The sequence below is a fragment of the Pleurodeles waltl genome, chromosome 10 (assembly GCF_031143425.1).
Source record: "Pleurodeles waltl isolate 20211129_DDA chromosome 10, aPleWal1.hap1.20221129, whole genome shotgun sequence".
NCBI classification, from domain to species: Eukaryota; Metazoa; Chordata; class Amphibia; order Caudata; family Salamandridae; genus Pleurodeles; species Pleurodeles waltl.
In genome coordinates, this window is record NC_090449.1 from 818,124,046 (window position 1) to 818,149,745 (window position 25,700).

The 25,700-nt window shown below is 44.0% G+C and overlaps 1 protein-coding gene across 2 annotated transcripts in view; it reads right to left on the reverse strand.

Moving 5' to 3' along the window:
* KIF15 (kinesin family member 15) overlaps positions 1 to 25,700 on the reverse strand; it is a 930,781-nt gene that overhangs the window by 877,857 nt on the left and 27,224 nt on the right. For both annotated transcript variants that reach the window (XM_069211483.1, XM_069211481.1), the window contains exon 3: positions 19,080 to 19,266. In XM_069211483.1, coding sequence (XP_069067584.1) covers positions 19,080 to 19,266 — 187 coding nt within the window. The remainder of the gene's footprint in view (positions 1 to 19,079; positions 19,267 to 25,700) is intronic.

The following is a 25,700-nucleotide window of genomic DNA, read 5'->3' on the forward strand; positions in this document are numbered from 1 at the left end:
ACTTCGCCAACCTTTCCTCAATTTTGACACAGTGGACCACAACATTCTATTAATTGGAATCCAACAATTTCAAATCGGTCTTAAACAATTTAGTGCTTTACTTTCTTACTTGAAGAACTCATACAAAGACTAAAGACTTTTTCCTTCCTACCCGACCACATGTATTAGGCCCATAGCATCTTCCCAAGCCCCAATCTACCCTACATCTATCCCTCACGGTCCACTGCCTCTTTTCCATTGCTTCTTTCTTATTAGATTTGAGACACTTTGCTCATTAATCTACCCATAAATACATATTACCCATTTTGGGTTTGGATAAATTCGCTATTCCTTCATTAATTGAATATTGATATTTTCCTTGATACATGTGTGCAGCTACAACGGTTTATTTCTAAATTACAAACATTAGACTAACTCACTGATTAATAAACAATATAAAAAATAGTGATGGTAGCACACAAAAATTATGTTTGTCAGGAGAGGATGTTGCTGGTATTTATCAATATATGTATTTTTTATTGGAATTGTGGGACCCTTATGTTGAATCACTAGTTAGGTCTCCTAATGAAGACCCTACGGTTTTACCATCAAGACTCATTTGACACAATTTAGGAGACCTATTTATCAGCAGAATTCTGGATTACTTTACCAAGCATAAGTTGTTATTTACTGTGTTGTAGGTACACAATGCACAAACCCGAGCAGTGTATTGCCCATTGATATTAAAAGAATTGCATCATTCTTATTTTCTTTGTCCCGCCATCAACTGCACAGTCAAGGGAACAACTTAAAGACCAACAGATGTCTAGGTCAGGCAAAGAAAGAATAGGTGTGCTAAAGCTTCCAATAGAAAAATAAACAATATGAAACTACTAAAATGAGAAATGACGCTCGGCCTAACTGCTGTTTCTTTTCGTAGTCATAAACTCGTTTTAAACTGTGTGTGACCTATTCTGCTTGACTTGCTCAGGAAAAACTGTTAACGTTAACACATTTCATTGCACAGCAGATGTTTTGCTTTTGACCTGTGCATGACTTAAGCATGTCGCAAACTTTTTCGGTTTTAAACAATGGAAGCAGTATAATGTATAATAATTAACTTTCTAACCGGTTTGGAATATGCTTACTTGAACATAATATCTACTAAATTGCTTCTTTTATGAATGGATCTACAGCGTGGAAGCTATGGGAAGGGAGATGACAACTGTATTCATGCATGTTCCTTGTTCTTTCAGCAGTAAACTATAACTGAGAACCTGAACGAATGTTGCCATCCACCTCTGAATGAACAAACCTATTGTTTTGAATTGTTTCAACATGCAAAGAGATATTACATTTATGTTAAATTTTGATTGATTGCAGACTAATTTTTTTTTTAGAAAGGTGTCCGAGGGAAAGAGTAGGGGCTGCCCAATGCAGAGCAAGACAGATACAAGTGGGTTCCTGGCATATTGACATTTCAATTCCAATCTCATTCTCATTGAATTCAGTAATTGTAACTATTTGCTTATCCACAGAGCAGACTTCTGAGTACAACTAGAGAGACGGAGGGAGCTGGATAGACTGTTGCACAATAGCATGATAGCTGATGCTTTTTGAGCTGATAGCTGTGAGAACTGTGTTAGAGATAGATAAAAGATAACTTTCTGCAATTCTTAACCGTATTATCCCAGGTTTTCAATGCGTCTAAACCAAACTGCAACTGTATTCTTTATGAGCACAGGGATTTCTTGTCAAACAGACTGAGGCGAATAGCACAGGGACATATTCCGGACATTCTACGGGCAATTTTTCTGTACGTTGAATTGACTAATAACCTTATCACTCTATTTCTGAACAAATGTTTTAACCTTAAACTCTCATTATTGTCTCCTATACAAATAACCTGTGATTTGATGTTGCAGTGTATTCTATACCCAGCAGCCACCCCAAGGATACAAAGACCAATCAGGGGGCACAGCAACAGTGCGGCGTGAATTATATGAGTAGCGTATTGGGGAGGACACGCTGCCCCAGGTGTCTTGTCTTCTACCCTGCTAAGTTGAGGGAGCTACTCAAAAAGTAAATTCACTAAGACTCTCAATCTAAACCCACCATTAAAAGGGTGGCACTCAAGAGCATGCAATCCTAGCTCAATGTTTGAAGACTGCACAGTCTCAAAGGAAAGCAAGGGAAGAAAGATGCACCAAGATTGAAGAAACTTCATTACTTGCACGTGTAAGTCATTTATGACGTCTGTCGGGGACCCACAGGATACCTTCAAAACTGTCCAATTCACGGGAATGAAGGATGAGCTAGGGTACACAGCCTCATACCGGCAGCCTATCAAAAAGACCCATGGGGAAAGCTGAAGAGTTTCTTTGCTGCTGAGCAAAAGAAGACTTAAAGCACTTTGTTATGCTTCACCAAGCATTCGACTTCCTCCAGACGGAAAATGTTACCATACCTTATGAAGGAATGCATTAGAGATACAAGCATAGTGGTCTAGTCTACTACTTCTGGATCTGGACCAGACAGTTATTATTGCAAAGATGGTAACCTTAGATAAGCATTGAGTAACAAAGTCTCTGGTTCAAAGCGGCATCTTCATTGACTATTTGGCAGAACTTAAAGGGACCTGTGATATTCCAACAGCGATTTGATATCTGCTCTAAAAGGGCCAAATAGGCTTTGTGGGAAAAGCACACAAGGTTGTGGTACACAGAGTAGCTTCAGCAGCAAGTTATGATGCTGAAGGGCAGCCTGTAAAAGCTGCCAACTGTCCCTCTGATCACTGGAGGAGTGAGTCCTTGACAATCGCCTGGGGATGTGGGAGAGAGACCCTGCTGAGTCCATTCTGTGAGGGCTGTGAGGTGAGAGGCCAGTCATCTGCCTGGGGAGAAGGTCGAGCATTGATGCCCAGGCTGAGCGTCCTTATCAACCAAAACAAGCAAGCCCAGACCAGTGTGATGAGGGGCAAATCAGACCGGCACTGCACTGTCAGGTCTGTTGGGGCAGACCGGATTAGCAAGACGAAGTGGCACCGTGGGACTATGGCAGCCTGGACCCCGGATCTTTGCCAAAAAGGAAAGCGTGACCCAGCAGAGGGTGAGGTCAATTGAAGCCACGCTGGGGATGACAGCAGCCCTCTTGGTGCTCAGATTGGGCACACCAGAACTGTTGGAGCCCCCTTGAGAGATGCCGCCACCGCTTGGACAGCGGATGGAGCACCGGTATTGATAAGTGTACTCTCACTGTGGAGGTTCTGGCTTGACGGCCTGCCGCTGGGAACACCTCCAGAGGTGTCGAACTGATCAGCGGATGGTCTCGGCTGCCTGCGTCCCCTTTCCACTGGGCCCATACAGGGGGGAGGACAAGCATCACCCTTCCCAAAGCCCCACCCCCATCCCCATCCACCCTGGGAGATTCAGGGACTCCAACTAACTGCCTTTGGGGACCCAAGTGGGATGGGTCAGCCGGACTGCATGTGCCACCTCTGGGAAGCAGGAGAGCTGGCAGGTATGGGCTGCCACGGTGCAAACGAACACAACCTTCCTAGACACCACAGCCAAAGATAAAACTGTCCAACAGTAAACAGGGAACACTGGAGAAGTTCATTCTTGCAGCCAATAAATCAATGGGGGGGGGGGGCACCATGACAGAGAGGGGTCAGACAAAGTGGGCCGTCTAATATTACCATGATTTTTGTGGCCATTGCCCAATTGTGCAACGCCCTGGAAGCTAAGATGGGGGCAGTCGGTACAGATGTTATGCTACTTAGACAAGACTTGTTCAAGGCTGTAGACAGGATAGAAAAGGCAGTGGTCAGTCTCTGATGTGGAAGATACCGTGGCTGACATACAGAGTGATCAAGAGACTTGCTTCCACAACAAAGGAGCTCACAGAGCAAAAAGAGGATGTGGAGGGGAGAGCATGAAGGAATAACAACTGCTTTGTAGGATTCCCAGACGGCTGCCAGGGGTCACCCCTGAAAACGTCTTAGACCAGTGCCGGCGCTCCCTCCTACTAACTGAGATCCTGTCACCTTGCTTTATTATTGCGAGGACGCATCGGGCTCTGACCCAACAACCGGCCTCAGGCAACCCCTTCATCTTAGCCCAAATATCAAATTATGAATACAGTGATGCGATCCTACATCATGCCCGCATGCAAGGAACAGCAAAGTTCCTTGCAATTTGTAGATTTGTAGAGCGCTACTTGTCACCTGTGAGAGTATCCAGGTGCTGGCAGGGTCCAGTTGGTTAACCGAACAACCAGGTCTTCAGGGATTTCAGAACTCTGGAAGAGATGGGGGAGGTCCATAATTGAAAAAGTGGCTCATTCCATGCCTTTGCTGCTAGGTAGGAAAAGGGGCAACCTCCGCATCTGCTACGTCGAATGCAGGAGGTGAGGGTTGGAGAGCGGGACGCAGAGCAGAGGTGTCTGGTGAGCTGATGAAAGTTTAGGTGGTGGTTCAAGTATACTGGTCTGCAGGGCCTTGTATGCATTGGTCAGGAGCTTGAATTGGCGGTTTTTCTGTACAGGGAGCCAGTGGAATTCCCTGAGGTAGGGGGTGATGTGGGTCTGTCATGGGACATTCAGGACAACTCTCGCTGCAGCATTCTGTAGGGTGGGTAGTCGGAGGTGCGCCATGATCCCTGCAAAGCAAGTGTTGCATTAGACCAGTCGGCTGGAGATGAAAGCCTGGGGCATGGTGAATCTGGAACGCTGGGGGTACCCATATGAATATCTTATGAAGCACGCAAAGGATGAAGAAGCAGGAGGAGGATACAGAGTTGACCTGGTTCATCATGGTTAGCTTGTCGTCCAGAATGATGCCTAGGTTCCTAGCATGGTCAGTTGGTGGGTAAAATTAAGTTAGAGTTCTGAAGGCCACCAGGATGTGTTCCATGGGGAGCTTTTGTTTCCGAACATCAGTTATTTTGCCTTGTCCGTGCTGAGCTTCAGACAGTTGTCCATCATCCAGCTGGCAACATATGCTACGCAGTCGTGGAAATTGGTCTTGGTGTTTGTGGTGTCTTCGGAGAGGGAGAGGTGAGTTGTGTGTCTTCGGCATAGGATATGATGTTGAGTCTGTGGGTTTTGGCGGTGTCATAAGTGTTGAAGAGGGTGGGGTTGAGCGAGGATACTTGGGGTACTTCAAATTATTTTTTGAGGTTCAGAGGTGAAAGGTAGGGAGCGGGGACAGGGGAGGTGGACTTTTTGCATTCTTCCCGAGAGTAAAGAGGCGACCTGTCTGAGGGCAGCTCCTTCGATGGCTATGTTGTGCAGCCTTGTGATGAGTGTGTAGTGGGAGTCCGTATCGAAAGTTGCAAAAAGGTCTATGAGGATCAGAGAAGCAGTTTCTATTCAGTCGAGCATGGCTCAAATGTCAAATGTGGTTGTTGCGGAATCCAGATTGGGAGGAGTTGAGTACAAGTTCCATTCCAGGTGTGAGGAGAGTTGTTGGTCGACAGCCTTTTTCTTTTTACTTTGGCCAGGAATGGGAGCAGGGAGATTGGTTGGTAGTTGCTGGCTTCACTGGGGGCTGCAGATGGTTTCTTCAGTAGGTCTTTGACTTCTGCATGTTTTCCAATTGAGGTTTTGAACAAAGGGGTGAGTACGTGGCTAATTCTGGCTTTGCCTAGGTTGAAGATGTGGTAAGGGCATGGGCTTGTCGGGACCCCTGAGTGGACTGAGTTCATGATGGAGGAAGTTCCTGTGGGATGTATTGGCTTCATTCAGTTATTCCGATGTCTGTGGTGGTAGCGAGGTCGTCGTGTTGCTTGAAAAAAATAAAATAAATTAGTGGACTTGGGTTGGGGTTTTATGTTTCTGTTTGCGATCTTGTTGTGGAAGATATTTGCAAGGTTATTGCAAAGTTCCTGTGACGGGGTAATGTTTATTGCAGCAGAGGGGTTGGAGAATTTTTGGATGATTTTGAAGAGTACTTTGCTGCTACTGGAACTTGATTCGATGCGTGAGGGTAAAGCCTTTTTCTACGATTCTCTCCACTGTCTGTGGTAGAGGTTGAGGGCTATCTTGAAGGCGCAGTTGGTGATCCAATTGTTGAAGTTATTTACATTCTGGTCTAGGTTGTTGGAGGAGATGGGGTGGGTGGTGTTGAGGGCATTGATTCATGGGTCTTTTGAGACTTTGCTCTAGCTACAGTAGAGGGCTTTGGGCAGCCTGGAGGCGGAGGCCCATTAGCTGGTGACAGTAAAGTTGACGATGGAGTGGTCAGTCCATGTGAGTTCCTCGGTGGTGGTGTACCTGATGCGGTCACTGAAGGTGAAGATGGGGTCTAGCATGTGGCCTGGTGTGTGCACAAGTTCATGGACGATTTGGGTGAGTTGAGTTTATGCTGTTGAGGAAAATGTAGTTCCTGGAGTATATGGCGAGGGGGAAATGAAGGTGGCGAAGTTACAAAAGGTTGTATATGGTCATGGAAGAGAGTAGGTGAGAGTACCCCTGTTAGTGGTATTGTTGTCTGTTTGTAGTTGGAAGTTGAGGTGTTCATTAACTGGGGTGAGGTCATCATTTGTGGTGGTGCACTGGATGGATTCCTTGTGTGTATGATGGCCATCCCTCTGCCAGGTCTGTTGACGCGGTCGCAGTGTTTGAGCTTGTATTATTTGGGTATTGTGGTGGCGATGTCGGGTGCAGAAGTGTGGTTCAGTCAGGTCTCAGTGAGGAAGCGGACATCGGGTGTAAGGGTGGAGATGAGGTCCTAAATCTCAGTGGTGTGTTTGCATAGTAAGTGTGTGTTGAGAAGGGCGCATGCGAGTTGGTGTGTTTGTTCAGGTGGTGCTTGTGGAGTGTTTGGTGGGCTAGTGTGTGTGCTGTGGCAGGTAAAGTGGCAGTGAGTGCAGATGAAAGGTCCTACCGTAGAGTGTGTGTCGGTGCGGTGGCAGTGTCTGCTGCGGTATCAAGGTTGTAGAGCTTGGCGATGGTGCATCTTCCAGGAGCGGGCAGGTCAGTGATCTGGCGCCGGGTGCGGACAGGCTTGCCTTTAGTGTACATTTGGCACACCAGAACCGTGGTCACGCTACAACCAGCATTAAGGGGGTCCTGAGGTGGGCGGGACTTCTGTTGGCGGGAAGAACAAGGAGTGAAAAAACCCCGGCAGCAACAGTGTCACTAGATGAGGCTGGAACAGACAGGAACTGGAGGCCAGAGGCAAGTGGCAGGCTTGATCTCTAGGTACCTACAATCTCACAAAATCCTGAAGTTTCTGGACTACACTAAACTTGTAAAAGACCAAAGCACATTTGTTATTGCAGCTATGAAATTATTAAGGGACTTGAACATCCTATAAATGCCGTTTTACCTGCCAAACTCGAGGTTTCCTACTAGGAAAAGTACTTCTTTGACACTCCGGAGGAGGTTTTCCTGTAGGCTAATGAAAGAGTTCTTCCCCCACTGCATTCCCCACTGCGTAGGGGCTTGGCCTCCTTGCACGAGAGGGTAGAGTGGCCTCCTCTGAGGAACTTCTCAGCCAGTGGGCGAGGTAGACATTGACTCTGTTCACCCTGGCAGGATAGTCCCGACAACCCACAGAAGATCAACACCCTGGAGGCCTTGGCTGGAGCACAGAGGTCATTCAGAGGGTTCCGCCCTGGTCCCGCAGCAAGACATCAGATTACTAACTTGCACTTGTTAGCGCAGTGCGTAGCAAAGCATTGCCCAATGTCCAGATGTCTCCTCTGAAGGATCAAGACTGAGCTGCATCCCCAGAGGCAGCAGGACATGGTTATTCTTGGATTACTCTGCAGGGCAGCAGGCACACAATGACCAGAGAGTGCGCTTCTTTACATTGCCAGAGACCTACAGCTCCTGTGCCACTGTAGACATCAGATTGGAGCAGGGTAACCAGTGTTAAAGTATGTTACAAGGGTATGCATTTGGGCATGCTACCAGCAGTGCCCTGCTGGAATGCTAGGCAACGAGCCCCATGACAGATGCTTCATAGTTATGAAGTATAGGGAGGGATAAGGAACTGTTGGCTTATGCTTTTGTTTTTCTACTCGAAATGCGCTACACACTCTTGGCGCTCACTGCTGCAACCACCTCCCTTATACACTTATTCTCTCCCCCCCCCAAATGGTCACTGGTAGGAACACAGCCCTAGATTCTCAGACTTGCCTTGAGTCCTGAAATGTCAATGGCCTAACTAGGGTTCTTCATGCGACTAAACAATAACATGCAGACTTCCTCTTTCTTCAAGAGACCCACCTACTCACTTGGTGAAGGGGTGAGACTGGACTGGGTGGTGGACGAAGTGCTTGACAGACTTCGAGTACACCTAGGAGGGGCTGCCACCGGCTCCTTAGTGCAGCCCTTTCTTATGACCTTGAACCTCGTTGATGTCTAACACCTATTTCACCAAGGTGAAAGTGGATCTACCTTTGTCAGGCACACAACACTTCAGCCCGCCTTAATTATTTAATTTCTATTTAAGGCAGAGCATATTAGATACACAAATTCGGCCTAGATGCCTTTCCGTTCACTCACCTAAATTATTTATCCTACGAACAGTACTTACCCTATGAACGGAACAACACAGGACTTCACTAAGGTAGCGACAGTTGGCATCGTACCTCCAAGACACTAAGCTCACTTTATATACTGGGGACACAATGTATCACTACTTCACAGAAAAATCGAGACACTGACATCCCCGGGTACCTTATGGAAAGTGATGTTGGCGACCCTCAGAAGGGAGATTACCAGCTATTTACCTGCCCAAAAATGCAGGAAGTACCCGTTGGTAAGAGATCTAGAAATGCAGATTCACAAGCTAGAAAGGCAATATGTTGCTGATCCCCATCATGCCTGTCACAGGGACACTAACTTGGCACCGGCACAATTACACAGTTCTCTGCTGGACAAGGCCAAGGCTGACTGGATTGCCTCACAATCATGTACAGATCAATGGAGTATGAAGGCCAGCAAACGCCATCACTTTTGTTCCAATATCTCGTATCATAGTCCTGCTCCATATTTACAAGACTCAACTGTCCACTGGGGATGTGGCGAACGCCCATCAATTTACACAATACTTTGTGGGAATATACATTTATAGCGATACTCAACCAGATCAAGTGATTTTGAACTTTACAACTGACCTACCTCTTCGGACACTCTCCAACACAGGGACAATCATTGGAAGCGAATATGACTAGTAAAGAGAGAGTGGTTGAGCCGACTCCAAACCGGTAAAACACTAGGGCCTACCGGTTTTCCCAGCTAATTTTTAAAATCATTTATGTGTAAACTAAATATGGCCTTATAAGACGTCATTAAGGATGCAGCCAAGTGTGGGCGACTTCCCTCCGGGCTTTCATAGGGCCAAAATAGTAGTAATCCTGATGACTGGAAATCCCCCAGATGTGCTTTTCCTACAGACCCATCTCCCTTCTCAATACAGCGGTCAAAATTATGGCTAAGGCGCCGGCGGATCACTTGATAAAGTCATTCCCTTATTGATGCATCCAAAACAGGTAGGGGTTCATGCCTAGACGAGCTACCCGCCATAATATTAGATGAGTTCATAACGCCATAGCACTGACAGCCCAGCTAAACCGACTGGCTGCTATACTTCTAGCAGATCGAGAGAATTTGATTCCATCAGCTAGGCTTACTTATTTGCTCTTCTAAAACATCTCAACTTTGGTCCCAAATTTATCGCTTATGTAAAGCTGTCTTTTACTGACCTAACGGTACAGATTAGGGTGGGCACAGAGGTGTCTGAGACGCTCTCCAATAGAAAGGGACACACGACAAGGGTGTCCACTGTCCCCCTTGTTATTTGCGACTACTGTAGAAACCTTACCAGAAAGGCTGCAAATCTAAGCACAAATGTTAGGGTATGAATGGGGTCCAGGGGTTTCGGACAGAATTGCCCTTTATGCGGACGGCCTGGCAATCTTTTTAGCAAAATCCAAAAATCTCAAGAGCGCAAACACTTCAGATCTTGCAGACATTTGGGGGAAACATTCGGACTAGTACTCGACTTGAACAAATCAGTTATCTTACCAATCATTGCTCAGCCATAAGACTTGCACTGGGCAGCTGCTTTAACTGTGGCCTTATGGGGGTTTATATATATGGGGGTATTCACCTTCCTTGATATTGCGTCCGCCTGGGCAATGAACAACCATTATTAGATAGGCAAGTAGTCTCTAGTGGGGTGGTTTGCCAACTTTAAACTGGTATAGCTTCCTTGTCTCCTGTACCAGCTGCAAAATTACATCTATGCACTGCCTAAATCCTTTCCAAACGTTCATTCTATGCTTAGATTCTTCTTGTGGAATAAAGGGGCAACCCCGCATAACCCTTACTAAATGTTTTAAATCAACCTACAGTGGGGGAATAACTGCAGCAGATGCTGAAATCTACTACAAGGCCACTCAACTAGTAGTCTTTGATGAGTGGTGGTATGATAGCCAGAGGGACCCAGCTTATGCCTCTGAGAATTAGGCCCTCCAAGGCACAGCTACACAATACTTACAATATGGAAAGAAAATTCCACCAACACTCCCCCGGACACAAAGGTGGTGCTTCAGATGTGGAAAGTGGCCCTGAAAACCATGGCTTGGTATAAACGCCTCACAAGCCAGACTCCTTGGTGGGTAGGTACCATATTTACCCATGTGTTTGCACTGCAGGAGTTTCGTGGATGGGAGACCACTGGGCTCTCTGCCTTGGGAGGCTTGAGGGAGGGCACAACGCTTAAAACATACTAAACCCTACAGGGTGAATATGCCCACCAACATGGTCAATTTTTACATTATTTACAGCTACAGCACACCCTCATACCCTATGCTGTACATTTGGATTATCTTTATGTATTTAACCTTCTAGGGGCAAATTGCTTTTGGGAGACCTAGGCAATCAAAATCTCTTGGGTCTATTGTTCCTTGATCCATAACATGCCAGACACGTTTGTGGTGCTGTGTGGTGCTGTGAGCTGCAGGGTAATGGGACCTGGGCGCACTGCCCAACGAGGACTAGACAGAAGCTAGAGAGTCTTCAAGGTATGCAGAACGAGCCACTTGATTGTGCCTCATCCAGTTACACTACCTGCTTATCTTACAAGACACAAACTAGGATGGATGGGAGTGATCGTCTCTTCCCAATGCCTAAGGTACAAAACGCACACAGGAGACTTATGAAAAATATGGGGTGGGCGGATTACAAAGGTATCACCATTATATGTACTTACATGTACTTTATATGTACTTAAAAAGAATAAGCCGATTATTCAAAACAATGCCACAGACATGTCAAAATCCTTTAACAACTGGATTACTGATAGTCTAGAAGTACTTTTACCACTTTTTGTCTCTGCAAAAGGTCTCTGCAGGCGGAACTCTCCTTGGCTTACTTCGGACTTGCTGCAACTCAAAAGAGTTTGCAGGAAATGGGAAAGGAGATGGAGAAAATCTCAAGATGAAACGATAAAACTAGAATATAAGAAAGCAATTCGGTTGTATCATACCAAAATAAAAACCGTCCAGACTAGATATCATACATCTAAAATTGAACTAGCGGCCAATTCACCTAAAGAGATTTTTCGTGTCCTTAAAGAAATTACTCAACCCCTAGAGGATCTGGCACCTTTGGACGCACCTCAGGGCCATGTCAACAAATTGGCATCCTACTTTCAACAAAAAGTGTTGGACATTTACGTGACCTTTCCTAGAGCCCTGAATGTGGAATATGAAGCTACTAAGGAAGAATAGAGGGAGATAGCGACCCTATCTGAATTTTCTCTAATACAAGATGTCGTAAAGAGACATCTGGTAAACATTAAATCAGGCTCCCCTCTTCGTCCAGTACCGCCCCAGATACTCTCTATGGGTTGGCCAGTGACAGTCCCCATAATCATGAACCTTGTTAATTCCTCACTTGGCACTGGGATAGTTCCAGAATCATGAAAACAGGCTATTATCAAGCCATTCTTGAAGTCGAATCTTGATCCGGAATTGTTCAGCAATTATAGGCCTATCTCATTGCTCCCTATCCTGTCTAAAAAGCGGAAAAACATGTACACTCCCAGCTCTTCTTTTTTATGGAAGAGAATAAGATTTTACACCCCTCTCAGATGGGCTTCAGACCGTTGCATGGCACTGAAACCGATTAAATCGCAGTCATGGAATAAGCCAAAAAGCAGTTAGATAACGAGATAGAGACAGCTATTATCCTGCTGGACGTCAGTGCGCCGTTTGACACGGTGGCTCTACATATATTAAAGAATAGAGTAAAAGAAATTGGAGTTCCTGATTCAGCTTTAGAATGTATTACCTCATTTATCAACGACAGGTCATTTCAGGTATTAGATAGATCCCACCTGTCACAATGAACCTTTGGCTGTTGTGGAGTTCCGCAGGGGTTCTCCCTTAGCCCTACATTATTTAATATCTATATGTTGCCTCTGGCGGGAATTGTCGAACCTTTTGGCCTGAGGGTGGTATCATATGCAGACGATACACAACTAATCGTCTCATTCTTAAAAGACTCTCGCGACTTAGAGGCAACATTTGGACCCTGTCTCCAAGCAGTTGCTGCTTGGATGACGAGAAGTAAATTAAAACTCAATGATGACAAAACGGAGATGATGTTTCTTGGGCATCCAACAAAGCCCTTCGTGATTCCAACAACTATAGATGGTTGGGGTTCTCTTCCTCCTCCCAAAGAACTCATTAAAAGCTTAGGGGTCTGGCTAGACCCAGAACTCTTAATGTCTCATCATGCTAACAAAATAGCGGCCACGTCTTTTGCCTTTCTTAGGAAGTTGAGGAAGGTCTTTACTATTCTCCCATTCATAACTAAATGATTAATTGTTCAGGCATTGATTGGTTCTCGGATTGATTACGGAAATGTCTTGTTTATTGGATCACCAAGCTATGTTATTAAAAGATTGCAGAGAGTTCAGAATGCCTCTGCGCGTCTGCTGCTGGATGTCCCCAAGAAAAAATATATAAAGGCAGGAATTTCTTCGCTACATTGGCTCCCGGTGGCCAAGAGGATACAATTCAAAACATTATGCCTTATATACAGAGCATTGCATAACCAGGGCCCAGAGATGTTAAGGTCTCTAGCTTCGTCCTATGCACCAAATAGATCACTTAGATCTTCCTTAGCATTGTTAGCAGTGATCCCGAAAGTGAAGAAAGACAGATGGGGCGGAAGATCACTGGCGTATCAGGGAGCGAAGCTTTGGAACTCCCTCCCTATTAATATTCGAGTAATGACGCAGGAACTTTCATTTAGGAAGGCCATAAAGACATGGCTATTTAGAGCTTGATTTCCGGGGCATTTCTGTGTGATGTTATGGTTTCAGTTTTGAGCGCTGCGAGGCCCTTGGGCAGTCAGGCGCTATATAAATCCATATAACGTAACATAATATAACAAAACATTAAAGGCACTCTAATACTAGAAGCCTTGATAACGAAATCCGGACAAACATTAGACTGTGGCTTCATTCCTGACAAGCTGAACAGATACACAAATAACGGCTGCAGAGGGAGAAAGGGTAGAGGGATCAAGGGTACGTCGTTTCCATTGTTCTGTTTCTGTGTTACTATCTCATGTAAAACCTAATACAAAGTATCACAAAAAGTACTAAAACAACATTTGAAATTAAAAACTGAGGAAAGTCTTAGGCAATTTTAATAAAGTGCTGAGCAAACATAAAGGCCAACTTTAAACAACATTTCTCCAAGGTATCAATTAATGCAATGTTTGATGCATGTCAGTATGAAAAAAAAATCGAATTAGTGTAAAAGCATTACGGGCAACATGTTAACAAAAAAAAGTAACACCATTGTTACAGGAGACCATAAAACTGCACCCACGGTACTAGGGCCTTGCATTGGTGCAGATTTATGAATTCTATGAATTTATAGGTATTTACAAAAGCAGGCCGAAAAACCATTCAGTCAATAAATGTATGAATTAAATTTTAGCATGAATACATTTGCAAATTCAGAAATCTGCTGTGCAAATTGGCTTGGTGAAAGCTTTTTAACCCCTTTTCTACAGTAGAAAAATATTTACCCCCATTACAACATTCCTTTCCGTACTCACCCACATTATCTTTGTGGCGGGTGTAGCCCCATCCCAATCTGGAAAATGATTTACTCTTGACCTTGTTAGGAGTACATTTTAAACCTTCTCTAAGGTGGGACTGGGCTGACGAGTAGTTGGTGAATGCTCGTGAACATTTAAGTTTGAGAGTGTGCTCAAAGTCACAGAACATTCCAGCTCTGGAACTACCACTTTGTGCCTGCTTCCATTCCCTAGGAGTAGAGTTGCTGACATGAAAATCTTAATGTGAGTAATCATTTTGAGTGCAAAACTTACTTTTGCATTTGTCAGCCACGCTTACACATGTTACTATCGTTGAGAGTCTGGCACATAATATTTTGACAAGACCTTGCAGAGCTTGTCTAGGTGTAGAACGCAGACCAGTCGTTAATCTAGAAATTGGTACATGCTTAAAGTTCTTGCAAACAAGAGGCCTGAGGCACAGGGAGATGAAGGGATCTGCTCAAGAATTAGACAATTTGCCCATGTGGAGAAGGTTATGCTGCAAGTGGTCTCGTTGAGCCTCAATTGGCAACCTAATGTACTGAAACTCAAATAAATTATGGGTTTAGTCACATTTTATAAAATAGAGTGAATGCTTAAAAGTAAACATGTCAAAGCATTTCACAAGACACTTTCTAAGAAGAAAATAGGAAAAACAGCAATGGTACAGTTAAAACCATGGCATACATTGATGGACTCTGCCATCACCAGAACTCTAGCATAATAAAAACACTGGCATACTAAGCTCTACTGTGATTAAAGAAAAAAAACAAGCATTAGGTTATTCCCATGGAATTAATAATAAGTGTGGGAGCAGTGTATGAGTGCAGGGAGAGTGGTATGAGGGCTCTGTGCAGGGCGAGTGGTGCACGAATAAAGGTTGATAAGTGTGAGTGCAGGGTGCAAGTGCCTCAATGCATGGTGATTGATGTGTGTTCACTCACACAATTCTCTTTCTGCATTGAACAGGGTGAATGATGTTACCCTGTACACGGTAAGAGGAGTGTGGGTACAGGGCGAGTGGTATGTCAATAGTATGAGTGCAGGATAAGTAGTTTGAGGTCAGAGTGAGGTGTGGGTGGAGGGCGAGTGCTGGGTGAGAGATATGTCAATGGTGTGTGAGTGCAAGCCAGCACTGTGTGAGTGGTGGGTGAGCAGTATGTACTGCCAGTGCAATGTCAGGGTGACTGTGCAGAGTAAATGGCGGGTGAGTGTGCAGGGTGTGTGGTGTCTGAGAACAGATGAAAGGTATGCAAGTGTTATGCAGCAAAATACATTTTAGTAATACGGAAAGATTACTTCTTTTGTGAAAATCTAATTAAAACAATGCACAATTGCTTACTCCAATTCACCATATCCAAATGACCAAGTTTATGAAATCATGAAACATGACCACTTTATTATAAGCAAAGAACAGGGAGGAATCTTTGATTCTGTTTGGTGAAATTTTCAACCAGCTGTGAGACTTTCTTCCTTGTTGGTGTAGACCAGTGGTTCGCAACCTTTGGTCGGGGACCCCCTTGGGGTCCACGGAGCTTCCTCAGGGGTTCCGTGACTGCTTTGAAAATTAAATAATATTGACAGATTAGGTTCCCAGCTTTCATAATGACTTGGTGGAGGGGTGAGGGTCTACTGAGTCCAATAATGATTCAGTGGGGGGTCCCTGGGTTTCATTAATGATAAAGTGGGGGTCCACAGAAGTGAAAAGGTTGGGAACCACTGGTGTAAACCATCATTTATAATGGCTGCCCTGAGGCACAGCTTACCCTACTGTTGCTTAACTATTCTTAGCTGGCAGTATGGCACATTGATTTAAGGCCTTCCTGCTCAGATAAACACCTTACAACAGTACACACTGTAATCAAACACAGAACATGCACGCAACTCACCCAGAATATGAAACTACCTTGCTGTTAAGCCATCCAACAATACTTTTCACCATCAGCTGCTTATGAGACGTATACATTTGCCAGGCACTAATCACCTAAAACAACTGATGAAACATCCAAGCAAGTTATTACAGCCTTGGTCCTCACCCACAGATAAAACACACATCACCAACATTGCTATACTTAACCCTGGCCACACACCTCCACAAAAGTGACTCAGACCGCACTGTGTGTTGGATCCTGCCAACTACACATCTCATTAACCATATGCAGTGACCTTCTGTTCACGTGTTCTGGTAAGTCTGGCTCAGCCCTCCATGATGCCAATGGAAGACAACTGAGTGGGGTAAACCAACAAAGAGCAGGGTGCAGGAAGTAGTAGATCAAAAGCCAGGCAGGTGTTGAGGGGTTAGTTCAAAACAAAAGGTGCCGGGTGGGGGGGTGAAGAGTTAGCACACTGTAAAGGCAGCTGCAGATGCATTCTTAGGAGTGCTTGCTTTTGCGTTGTACAGAGCAGAGACCTGAAAAATTTGCTCTGTAATTCATACAACAAATATCATGCAAAATATGAAAAAAAAGTCAGTTTAGTTAACTGAGAGGCTATGCAGTTATCATGTGCACCATGTACATGGCCCAGAATAGTATAGATCAAATTATAGTCTATTAAATTAAACGCAATAGATTTTTATACAACTGACAATCTGAAATCATATTTGAAAGTACCCACACACGCGACAATGAAGAATGCAGACGTGGCAATATAAAATATTGCACCTAATGGAGGAACTTTACAGACTACTGCAGAGTGAGGGGCCAGTCACGTGGTCTGGGGACCACTACAATCAAAGATGCATGCCTTTATTCATAACCAGACATGGCTACCTCTCACCCTCTGTGTCACACTCCCTCAGTGCCAGTCACTGGTGCAGCAGAAGTCAGAATGCAAACAAAGGACACAAATAATTGCTGCATGTTTTGTGATTTTCTAAGCATTTGGATTGCGGGAACTCACTCCTTACCCACATTTTGAGGGCCTTCATGGTCTTGCATTTATTTTGATTTTTGCAAGGGGCAGTATGCATATTTATTTTAAATAACGCCCAACCTCAAGTACTTTCCTCTACTGGTGTGAAAAGTTTGACTTGTACTAAAATGGATATCTTTAGGGCACGTGAGAGATATCTGAGCCGCGATGTTATGCTTGAACTATTCGTTGGCATGCTCAACACAAAAGTGAGCTATTGAAACAGCATGCTACAGATCCTTTTGCACATGAAATATACTCAAAGTTAATTTTAAAGGTCAGTTTTTCTATTTCACAATGCTATTCAGTAAGGTGAAGTTTCATAATGTATTCCACAATTTAGAAACAAAAGCATAAGAGATCGCTATAATTATATTTGTTTATCTGACAAAAACAACCAAAATTGCGCTCTCTTTGTATTCTGGAGACAGTTTCTGTGTTTTAAGCAACAACAGTTGGAGATATGAGAGCAGACCGGAGGGGTGAGGGGGCATAGGAACACACTCCTCTCTCTTCTGATTGTGTACAGAGTCTGCTGCAGTTTTTGTCTCATCATTACAGATTTGACAGAACTGACAGAAAGAGAATGCAGAATTTATTGTGAATGGAAGATGTCCTCTTACTTCTCCAACCTGTGTAAAAGACATATTTAATGCCAACCAATCTAAAAAATTACTTTCGCTAGTTCATCCATTTGCTATAATATTTTAGAGGAGTGACATTTAGCAAGTCGTATGTCATCTGCTGACAAAGATGAACGAGTCTGCGAAGAGATTGGAGTAGGTCACTTAGAAAAGATCATCTGTATCATTGAAGTGTGACAGGTACACATCTGCCGGGCCTTGTTTCTTGGTATGAACTTGAACAACTGATGATTGGGCAGGGTGCCTGTAAGAGTAAACAGCTTTGCAATTAAGATGACATTCTTTGCTTAACAGAAAAACATGAGTGCATACATCCTCCCTCTCACTCAACTTTAAACTAGCTGGGGGGCTGGCAGAGCTCACTCGAGAGCCGGAGCCCCTGAGGTAATCAGATGCTGATGAATGGAATTTCCGAGTTACTCGCAAAAAAAAGGGAGTAATACAGTGGGTCCCTACTTTGGCCTGGGGGTGGGGTATAGGCAGGGAAGTGGAGTGCAGGTGAGTGCTGCTCCGTTATAAACAAAAGGGAGCACTAGAGTGGGTCCCTGCTTTGGTCCCGGGGGACTGGTGAGTGTGCATTGCATTTGGAGCATTGACCTGCCTCAAAACATGCAGAACTGGGATCAAGATGCCTGCATTAAGACCAGCACAGCGAGCTGAGTCCAGAGAACTCGGGCAGCGCTGTAGCTTCAAAGCAAGGATGTAGCTCTTGCAGTGAGCAGGGGTGCCGACATGCTAAAAAGATGTTCCACCAAAGCGGATAAACACAGTTTTTGGGCTTTGGGACACTGATAAGAGCAAACACACGAGGAACAACCACTGATAAATGCAACAGATAGTGCTAAGCTAATAGAAACGGAGGAAAAGTGGCACGCACAGGAACTAATGAAAAGCAAGGGGGCGGGATGTAAGCCCCTTTTAAGATTTATATTTAATGCAATATATTTCACAGGCACAGCCCAACTGTTGTGCAGGGAAAACCTAAAAAGCAGCACTTACGAGAGGATAGTCAAATGGAGCTGGTAAGTAGTCAAGTATTTGGCAGAAACAGACTCGGATATGTTCAGTGTTTGTTATAATCAGACATGTGGAATAATCAGAGCCTTGATAGAATCCAAACCTGGCATAATTTGTCACCACCCTTCATTCTATCAAATAGGACAAGTGGATTTGCATACAGGGCAAGCTGATTTATGAAGCATTCTATCCGTTAGACAAGTAGATATTTTGTAAAATTCTAACACTTCTGACCCATTTAGCATGAAGAAGACTGAATTTCCTAGTAGTAAAAGATTCAAGCACAGCTTTTCTGCTTATAATTATTTATTTATTTTAAAGCACACTGGTTTGATTACGACAATTATCTCCAAAAACGTCATAATTACAGCTGTTCAATGTCAAAAAGACAAAGCTGAAATACAAACATAGCTTGAAACATTTTGTTACCTGTGTTGCATCCATATTTGCAACATGGTCAAAAGTAAACATTTTTGGCTCTGGCTTGGAATGTAGTCGTATGGTGTTCGAGGAGAGAACAGACAAGCAAAGTCCAGGATCTCCCTCTGACGGCATGAGTGTTCCTTCAGCAGGTGGGCGTATTCTCACAAAAACACGGATGGCATCCCCTTCAGCACTGCAAGAAAATAATTTGAAATGAAACAGTCATAAAGCAATACTTTGAAAGGGACATGGGTAAGATTTGTATCCCTTAGGATACACCAGAATCCAACAGGATGAGCCTGCTTTCACAAGCTAGTGTATTGCCTTTCAATCATGCATAAAGCTATGATAAACATGTTCCTCAAATGCAAACATTTAGGTCTATCACATGCATACACAGCTCATTCTCTGCAGAAGAATATGTATTAGGCTCAAATGAGCACTAATATACCCTTTTCACATAACATCTGGGCTTAGTCCCCTCACCTGAAGCAGTTTTACACATCAATTGAAAAAATATGAAAGAACCCTCCACTAAATATGCCACCATATTGGAGAGTGTGGCATTTTATCCAAGACTTGTATGGATTGCAGTGATAGAACTCATTTGCATTCAAAACACTAAGGTATTCCCACTGCTCAGCCTTTATTCATCCAAACTCAGTGGACCAAACACAAATGTTTTAGATACCCAGGATACTTCTTGAGATCGAGGTTATTTTGAGATGCAGTGTACCTAGGTTAAAATGTAGTAAAGGCTAGCCCACTCAAGGTGTTCCATCTTCCTTCATGTTTTGAAAATGAACACTAAGCCAACATATTCCAATCTTAGAATGTGTTAAAAGCATGTAGCGTCTTTCTACATACCACCTATATTGCCAGTGTTTAAACTCCAACTGGAAAACTGCATCCAAAGGCGAGTATACAATCAGCCTACCGCAGTTTCATTCACATCTTCTGTAACCATAAATGCTATATTAAGTACATCAGACCTCTGTGGGTCATGCAGCCACCACCAAGGGGCTCTCAGCACTTCTTCAACAAAGCTATAATCACAATGAGTACACCAGTGTTGCCAATATAACTCTTTGAAAACCCCCAACAGCATTCAGCAACGATGCAATGTGTAATTTCATTACCCCAAAACGTCATTTCAGATCAATAGTGTCAAAAAAAATAGGTCATTTATGAAAGTTCTGCTTCAAAGTCACAAAGATCAAATCAATAATCTGTTTGAAACTCAATCTACTTTTGACCTTGAGGCCTTACAATACAAAAAAAAAATGCTGCAAAGAACAGTGCTATTCACTCCTGCCTTTTAAATTGATCTAGATTTTTCCCGGGGAACACATGCAAGTCCCCATATGCTTCCAAAAACTAAAGATACACCTTCTTCTGCTACTTCTATGATCTTTGAAGACCCCACAGATATTCTCACCATTGTCCTTTGTTGATCGAGCATCTACTCTCCCGAGATTACTCTCCTCTCCCATAGCAGGGTAAATGGATTTCAAGATTTTCACAGGTCCATTCAGAGCGATGTGTTGATGCGTATGATCTGAAAATGTCCCTACCTTTCCTTGGATACCATGGTTCTTGTCAATCCCGAGCTGGGGCCCAAAATAATCCTTATAGGCAAATTTTAGTGCAACCCTAAAACATATTTGGTTAAAAGGATTAAGGCCTATCCAGACAAGGGTTCCTGGCATTGCAAAGCACTTGGGCAAAGGACTAAGACTAAAACTTTTGGCATCTCAGCAATCCTCCCAGGACATAGTAACCATCAAGAATTGGCATAAGAGCGCCAGGAGCTTTATGAGTAGTGTCAAAACGTCCCCACCACCACTAGCACCTTGGATAGGAGCAAAACAATTAAAATAATCAATCCGGATTTGGTCTCTACAAAGAAGCACCCTGATGTCGGATAAAATACTTAGAGACACCATCATCATTACTTCTTCTCCCTTAGAACTAGACCTCCACGCCTTATACGTTTGTGGATTTATAGTCCCTCATACCCCTGGGCTCTCCAATCAATTTGACACTACCACATAGAACTCATGGCCACTCCCCTTCATCTTTACCAAACCTCTTAAGGTCACTAACTAGTTTCTGATCTTGCCGTCTTGGTCTAGAGCAATTCTATGGACTTTAAAAGCGGTCTTTGAAGTTGACAACTCTTTTCTTTCACCAAGGTTATGTGAAATATCTGCCTTGGATCTTGAGACTAGGCTTTTACTCCTGGGCAAGGCTGTTTATCCTGTCACAGGGCACTAAAACTCTTCTTCAATTGTTATCTTGCTTTTCCAGACAAGAAAACCACTGTATGCACTGTATACTGTTGCTCAGTCTACGAGCAGTAAACATGGAGGGACTAGAGTCCTCTGCACGGCTGCTTTCTCTTTTCTGTTCAGGTTTCTTCTGCATTCTGCTCATGGCCAATGGCAAGTAAGGCTTCCAACCTAGGAAGCATTCTGAAGAATATCCTAAAGGCAGACAATGTGTATAACACTTCTACCATCAAGACTTTATATTTCAAACCAAGTGCTAGCCCTGTTGCGAAAGTAAATGCAAGGCTTAAATCATGCAAAACGTTAACCTCAGAGCATCGAGATAAAATATAGTTTTTTCTCATTCTTGACGGGAACGTACAGAGGCTAACATTTTCCCCACCCATGGAAGCCAGTCATCAATATTTGCGGTCTTTGTTCTTGGGAAATGCAGCTTCTGCAGCATAGAATCTAGGCTGGTCTTTGGTTTGCCAGGAAGGTCCGATTCTTCTTCAGCCATTTAAGAACCCTTATCAATGTAAGGCTGATGTTGATGCACTGCAACTTATATAGTTATAGTTTCCTTGTGATGCCATCTTTCATGGCATGCAGTTTTGCTTTGGGGATGCAGCCTGGTGATTAACATTATAATATATAGTGGATTATATTAGCCTATGTCTCTTTGTTAAAACCGATCTTCTACCAAGAATGGGGGCAATATACATTGTTAAAATGACCAGTCTAGTACTTTACTCTTGAAAAATTTGCAACCATTACTCTTTTCACTAAAACATTTATACACTCCACTAACAACCTCAGAATTTAACAGATATCTACTGAAATGACAAATATGTTCCTTATCTAGGTTTCAGATTTATTTCAAGCTGATCATTTCCCAATAACTTGCAGTGGGAATCCCAAACAGAGTGGCAGCCATTAAATTAAAAAGGAGCACAGTGGAGTAAAGAAATTACAAAATTGAAAAAGCTGCAGAATATGGATGCATCCATGTAACCACCTTTGCCCCTGCCTCAACAGTGAGAAGGTCAGAGAAAAGGAACAAACAACGTTTGTTAATGTAAAACAAAAATAAATGCATCAGGATATTCGATGGTTGACAAAGACAAGCATCTAGGGACCAAAGAAACACAAAGACAAAGCTCCTCCCCATTTGTCAAAAATATCAAATGACCACAGATAACGACTGGCTATCGATCATGAACCTAGAAGGCTTCAAACCCCAGCCGACAGCTAATGCAATTACTTGCATTCCACCTCTTCACAGAACACTCCTTCAAAAAACACAAGGCCATCAAAACCAAAGCAGCTTAGTAGCAGCTCGCCTTCTTGAAAATAAAATAAAATGCAAACCTTCTTATCCAAAGCAGATTTCATAACACCACAAGCCTTGGTCCTTTACCACCTGGATAGAGGCAACACTTTGCTTAAATGCCTCCTAGACATCTTGTTAGTGCCCCTGAAAGACAATCTACATATTTTGGCATAACTAATCAAGGGCTTGTAATTCAAATATCACATTAACTACATTTTCTAACTTCCCAAGCCTGCACCATCTGCATTAACTTAGGCTGATCAAGCCAAAAGTGCACGGTTTGTCAGTGATAAGGACGCCACAGGAGTGGCCCGTCCTGCCATAGGGCGGGGATGGACCTGCCTAATCTGGGCATTACTGGGGCAGTCGAGGGGTGTTTTATTCGGCTTGGCTTGCCCGGAGAGCCGCAGATAAATGAGGATGGCAATCCATGGGATAACGAGAAACCAGACAACCAACCTAGACTGATGACCAGCAGAGCCGCTTGTGGGGCATCCGGAGGCTCGGAAGCGGCAGATCCAAACTAAGTGTTTCTCAAGTTACCACAGGAAATGTAGAATAAATACTTCCTTATATTTATGCTAAACACTCCACACAGGAAAGAAATTCTGGTAATAGTGGGGAATGGGCAGCCTCAAGGGCCCCTTGCTTTGGACCCCCAGCACAAAGGGAAGTGGGGCTAGAAAACCTTTAACTAGAATGAGAGCATTTCATGCATGAAGCCTAGGTAGACCAACCCCCCTGGCATGATGGGGGGATCACAGACTGAAGTATCTGTTCAGCACAACAAAATAGACCAATACCCTATGACAAAGATGCCTGAGGGAGCTACTGCTCCCAGAGAAGCCACAGAGATGCAGATCACCGCCGGGATGAATCTTCAAGACCATATGAGATATGCGCACCACCATAGAGAAGCAGATTTGTGGGGTAGGTCAGGAAGGGGGATTGCTCCATCAAGATATGCGAAAGATCACAGAGAGAGTCCTAAAAGTAGAAAAACAGGGTTCCACTACAGAAGCTTCGATACAGACATAACCTGAAGAAGGTGCGGCGGGTGGGTCATGATGGAACAACCTATGCTTCGCTGGGGTGCCCAAGGGACCCAAGTGGCTCAACCTAGAGGGCTTTCTAACCAACAGGTTGAAATCCTGGTTACCTAAAGAGGCGATATCAGCATACTTGGTCATCGAGAGGACCCACAGAACGTGGCCACCACCTGGGGGATCCCCCGAGACTGACAATTGCATTCTTAAACTACGCTGACAGGGACAGCATACTGAGACAGTCCTGGCTCTATGCTAACCTGCTCATAGATTTGACAAGAGTGAGTCTCTACCAGGACTATAGCATGCATGTGCAGCCGATGAGTAGATCCTATATTGAAGTTAAGCAAAGTTAAAAGGTAATGCAAAGGCCTACATATTATTGTTTGGAAAGACACACTTCTTCCAAACACTGCTAGAAGTTTGGGATTGGCAAGAAAAATGGAAACCAAGGAAAGGGACAGAGTGTTGGTCTTCCTCCGACAGAGCAGAGGGAGCACAAAAAAGGTTTGTGCCCAATAGAATAGAGAAGATCGTGGAGGCCGAAACAACAATGGCTACGACCCTGGAGGGAATAAGGCGTGGAACAGTCCGATCAGCAACATAGCAGTGAAGGTGAGGAAAGCAGCAACAAGACATTCTGCTGCTGACATGGATCCCCGAAACAAAGCCCCAAAGGCTTCAAAAACTGAGGCCAAATGAACTCTCAATTTCCTTTAACAGTACTAATGCTTACGTTTTTTACTCTGAGGGGCTAAAGTGGGTGATGATTTTGCTGGTTTTTCGAAGCGTCAAATATAACATGTTTATTTGCTCATCTAGGTCGGCTGTATAAAGAAATATCTATGTTCATTTGCAGTCAATCGGACTAAAGTCAGGACCACAGACCCCGTAGCATAGTTTCACATGGTTGGGGATGGGCAATGGATGCTTCTCATTGAGAGAAAGGGAGTTGGGATTGTGTTAGTTTAGTTAAACTTGCCGTCATATCATACACAACATTGGAGTATATCTCCTGAGCATACTGCACACTATAAACCACCACGGCAGAAACAAAACCCACTTTAAAAATACTCTTGGAATGTCAGTGGGTTAAACAACAAAAAGAGAGGCACAAAAGTATTCCAATATCTCAGGAGATATTTACCACCCATTATACTTCTAGAGGAGACTTATCTGCTAGGTACCAGATGTCCCCTAATAGCCCACAGAGGCAACACTAGAATATACTATGCTGGCTACACTAATGCATCCAGGGCGATTGCCATCCTCCTCCACAAACATTTTCTACTGGAAGTTATTAAAACTCACAATGACAACCTCAGATTCACAGTGATAGGAAGATGGGCGAGAAGTATTCGTCCATTGCTTTTGTTTAGGCCCTCCTACACTAATAGAGGACGCACTTAAAACACTGGCAAAAGAAGTGGTGCTACAGTCTCCCTTGGGACAAACAGTAGTGAAAGGAGACTATTTTGGTTATGGCCCCTGGAGTCGATCCTCGAAAATCCATTATTCTGAATGCAGGGGCCAAACTGCTGGCCTCAGCTGCATGGTGACATACTTCAAGAATTTGTGTTTTATTCACACTTCGCCTTGGTCCTCCTTTAGGATAGATTAGTTGTTGGTTGGCAGACACCCAAATCTACCCTTGTGCCCTATCGGACCATGCCCCGATCATAATGATTAAGGTACCGGAAGACAGCAGACTGGACTAGGGAAGCTGAGCACCTGGTGGTGCATGGACACCTCCTTGGATGAATCCCTAAGACAGTATGTCATAGACTGTATGGAAATTAGTAATGGCACAGTTGACTCCCCAACCGTGCTTTGGTAGGCAGTAAAGGCAGTCCCTAAAGAACAAGCCACATGGTCCAAATAGCAGCTAAACACAAAAAGCACAGTGACATTTCTGAGATCGAAAGCACCACAGACAGGGCTGAGAAGGAAGTGATGCAACCTATTATACCCACCTCTG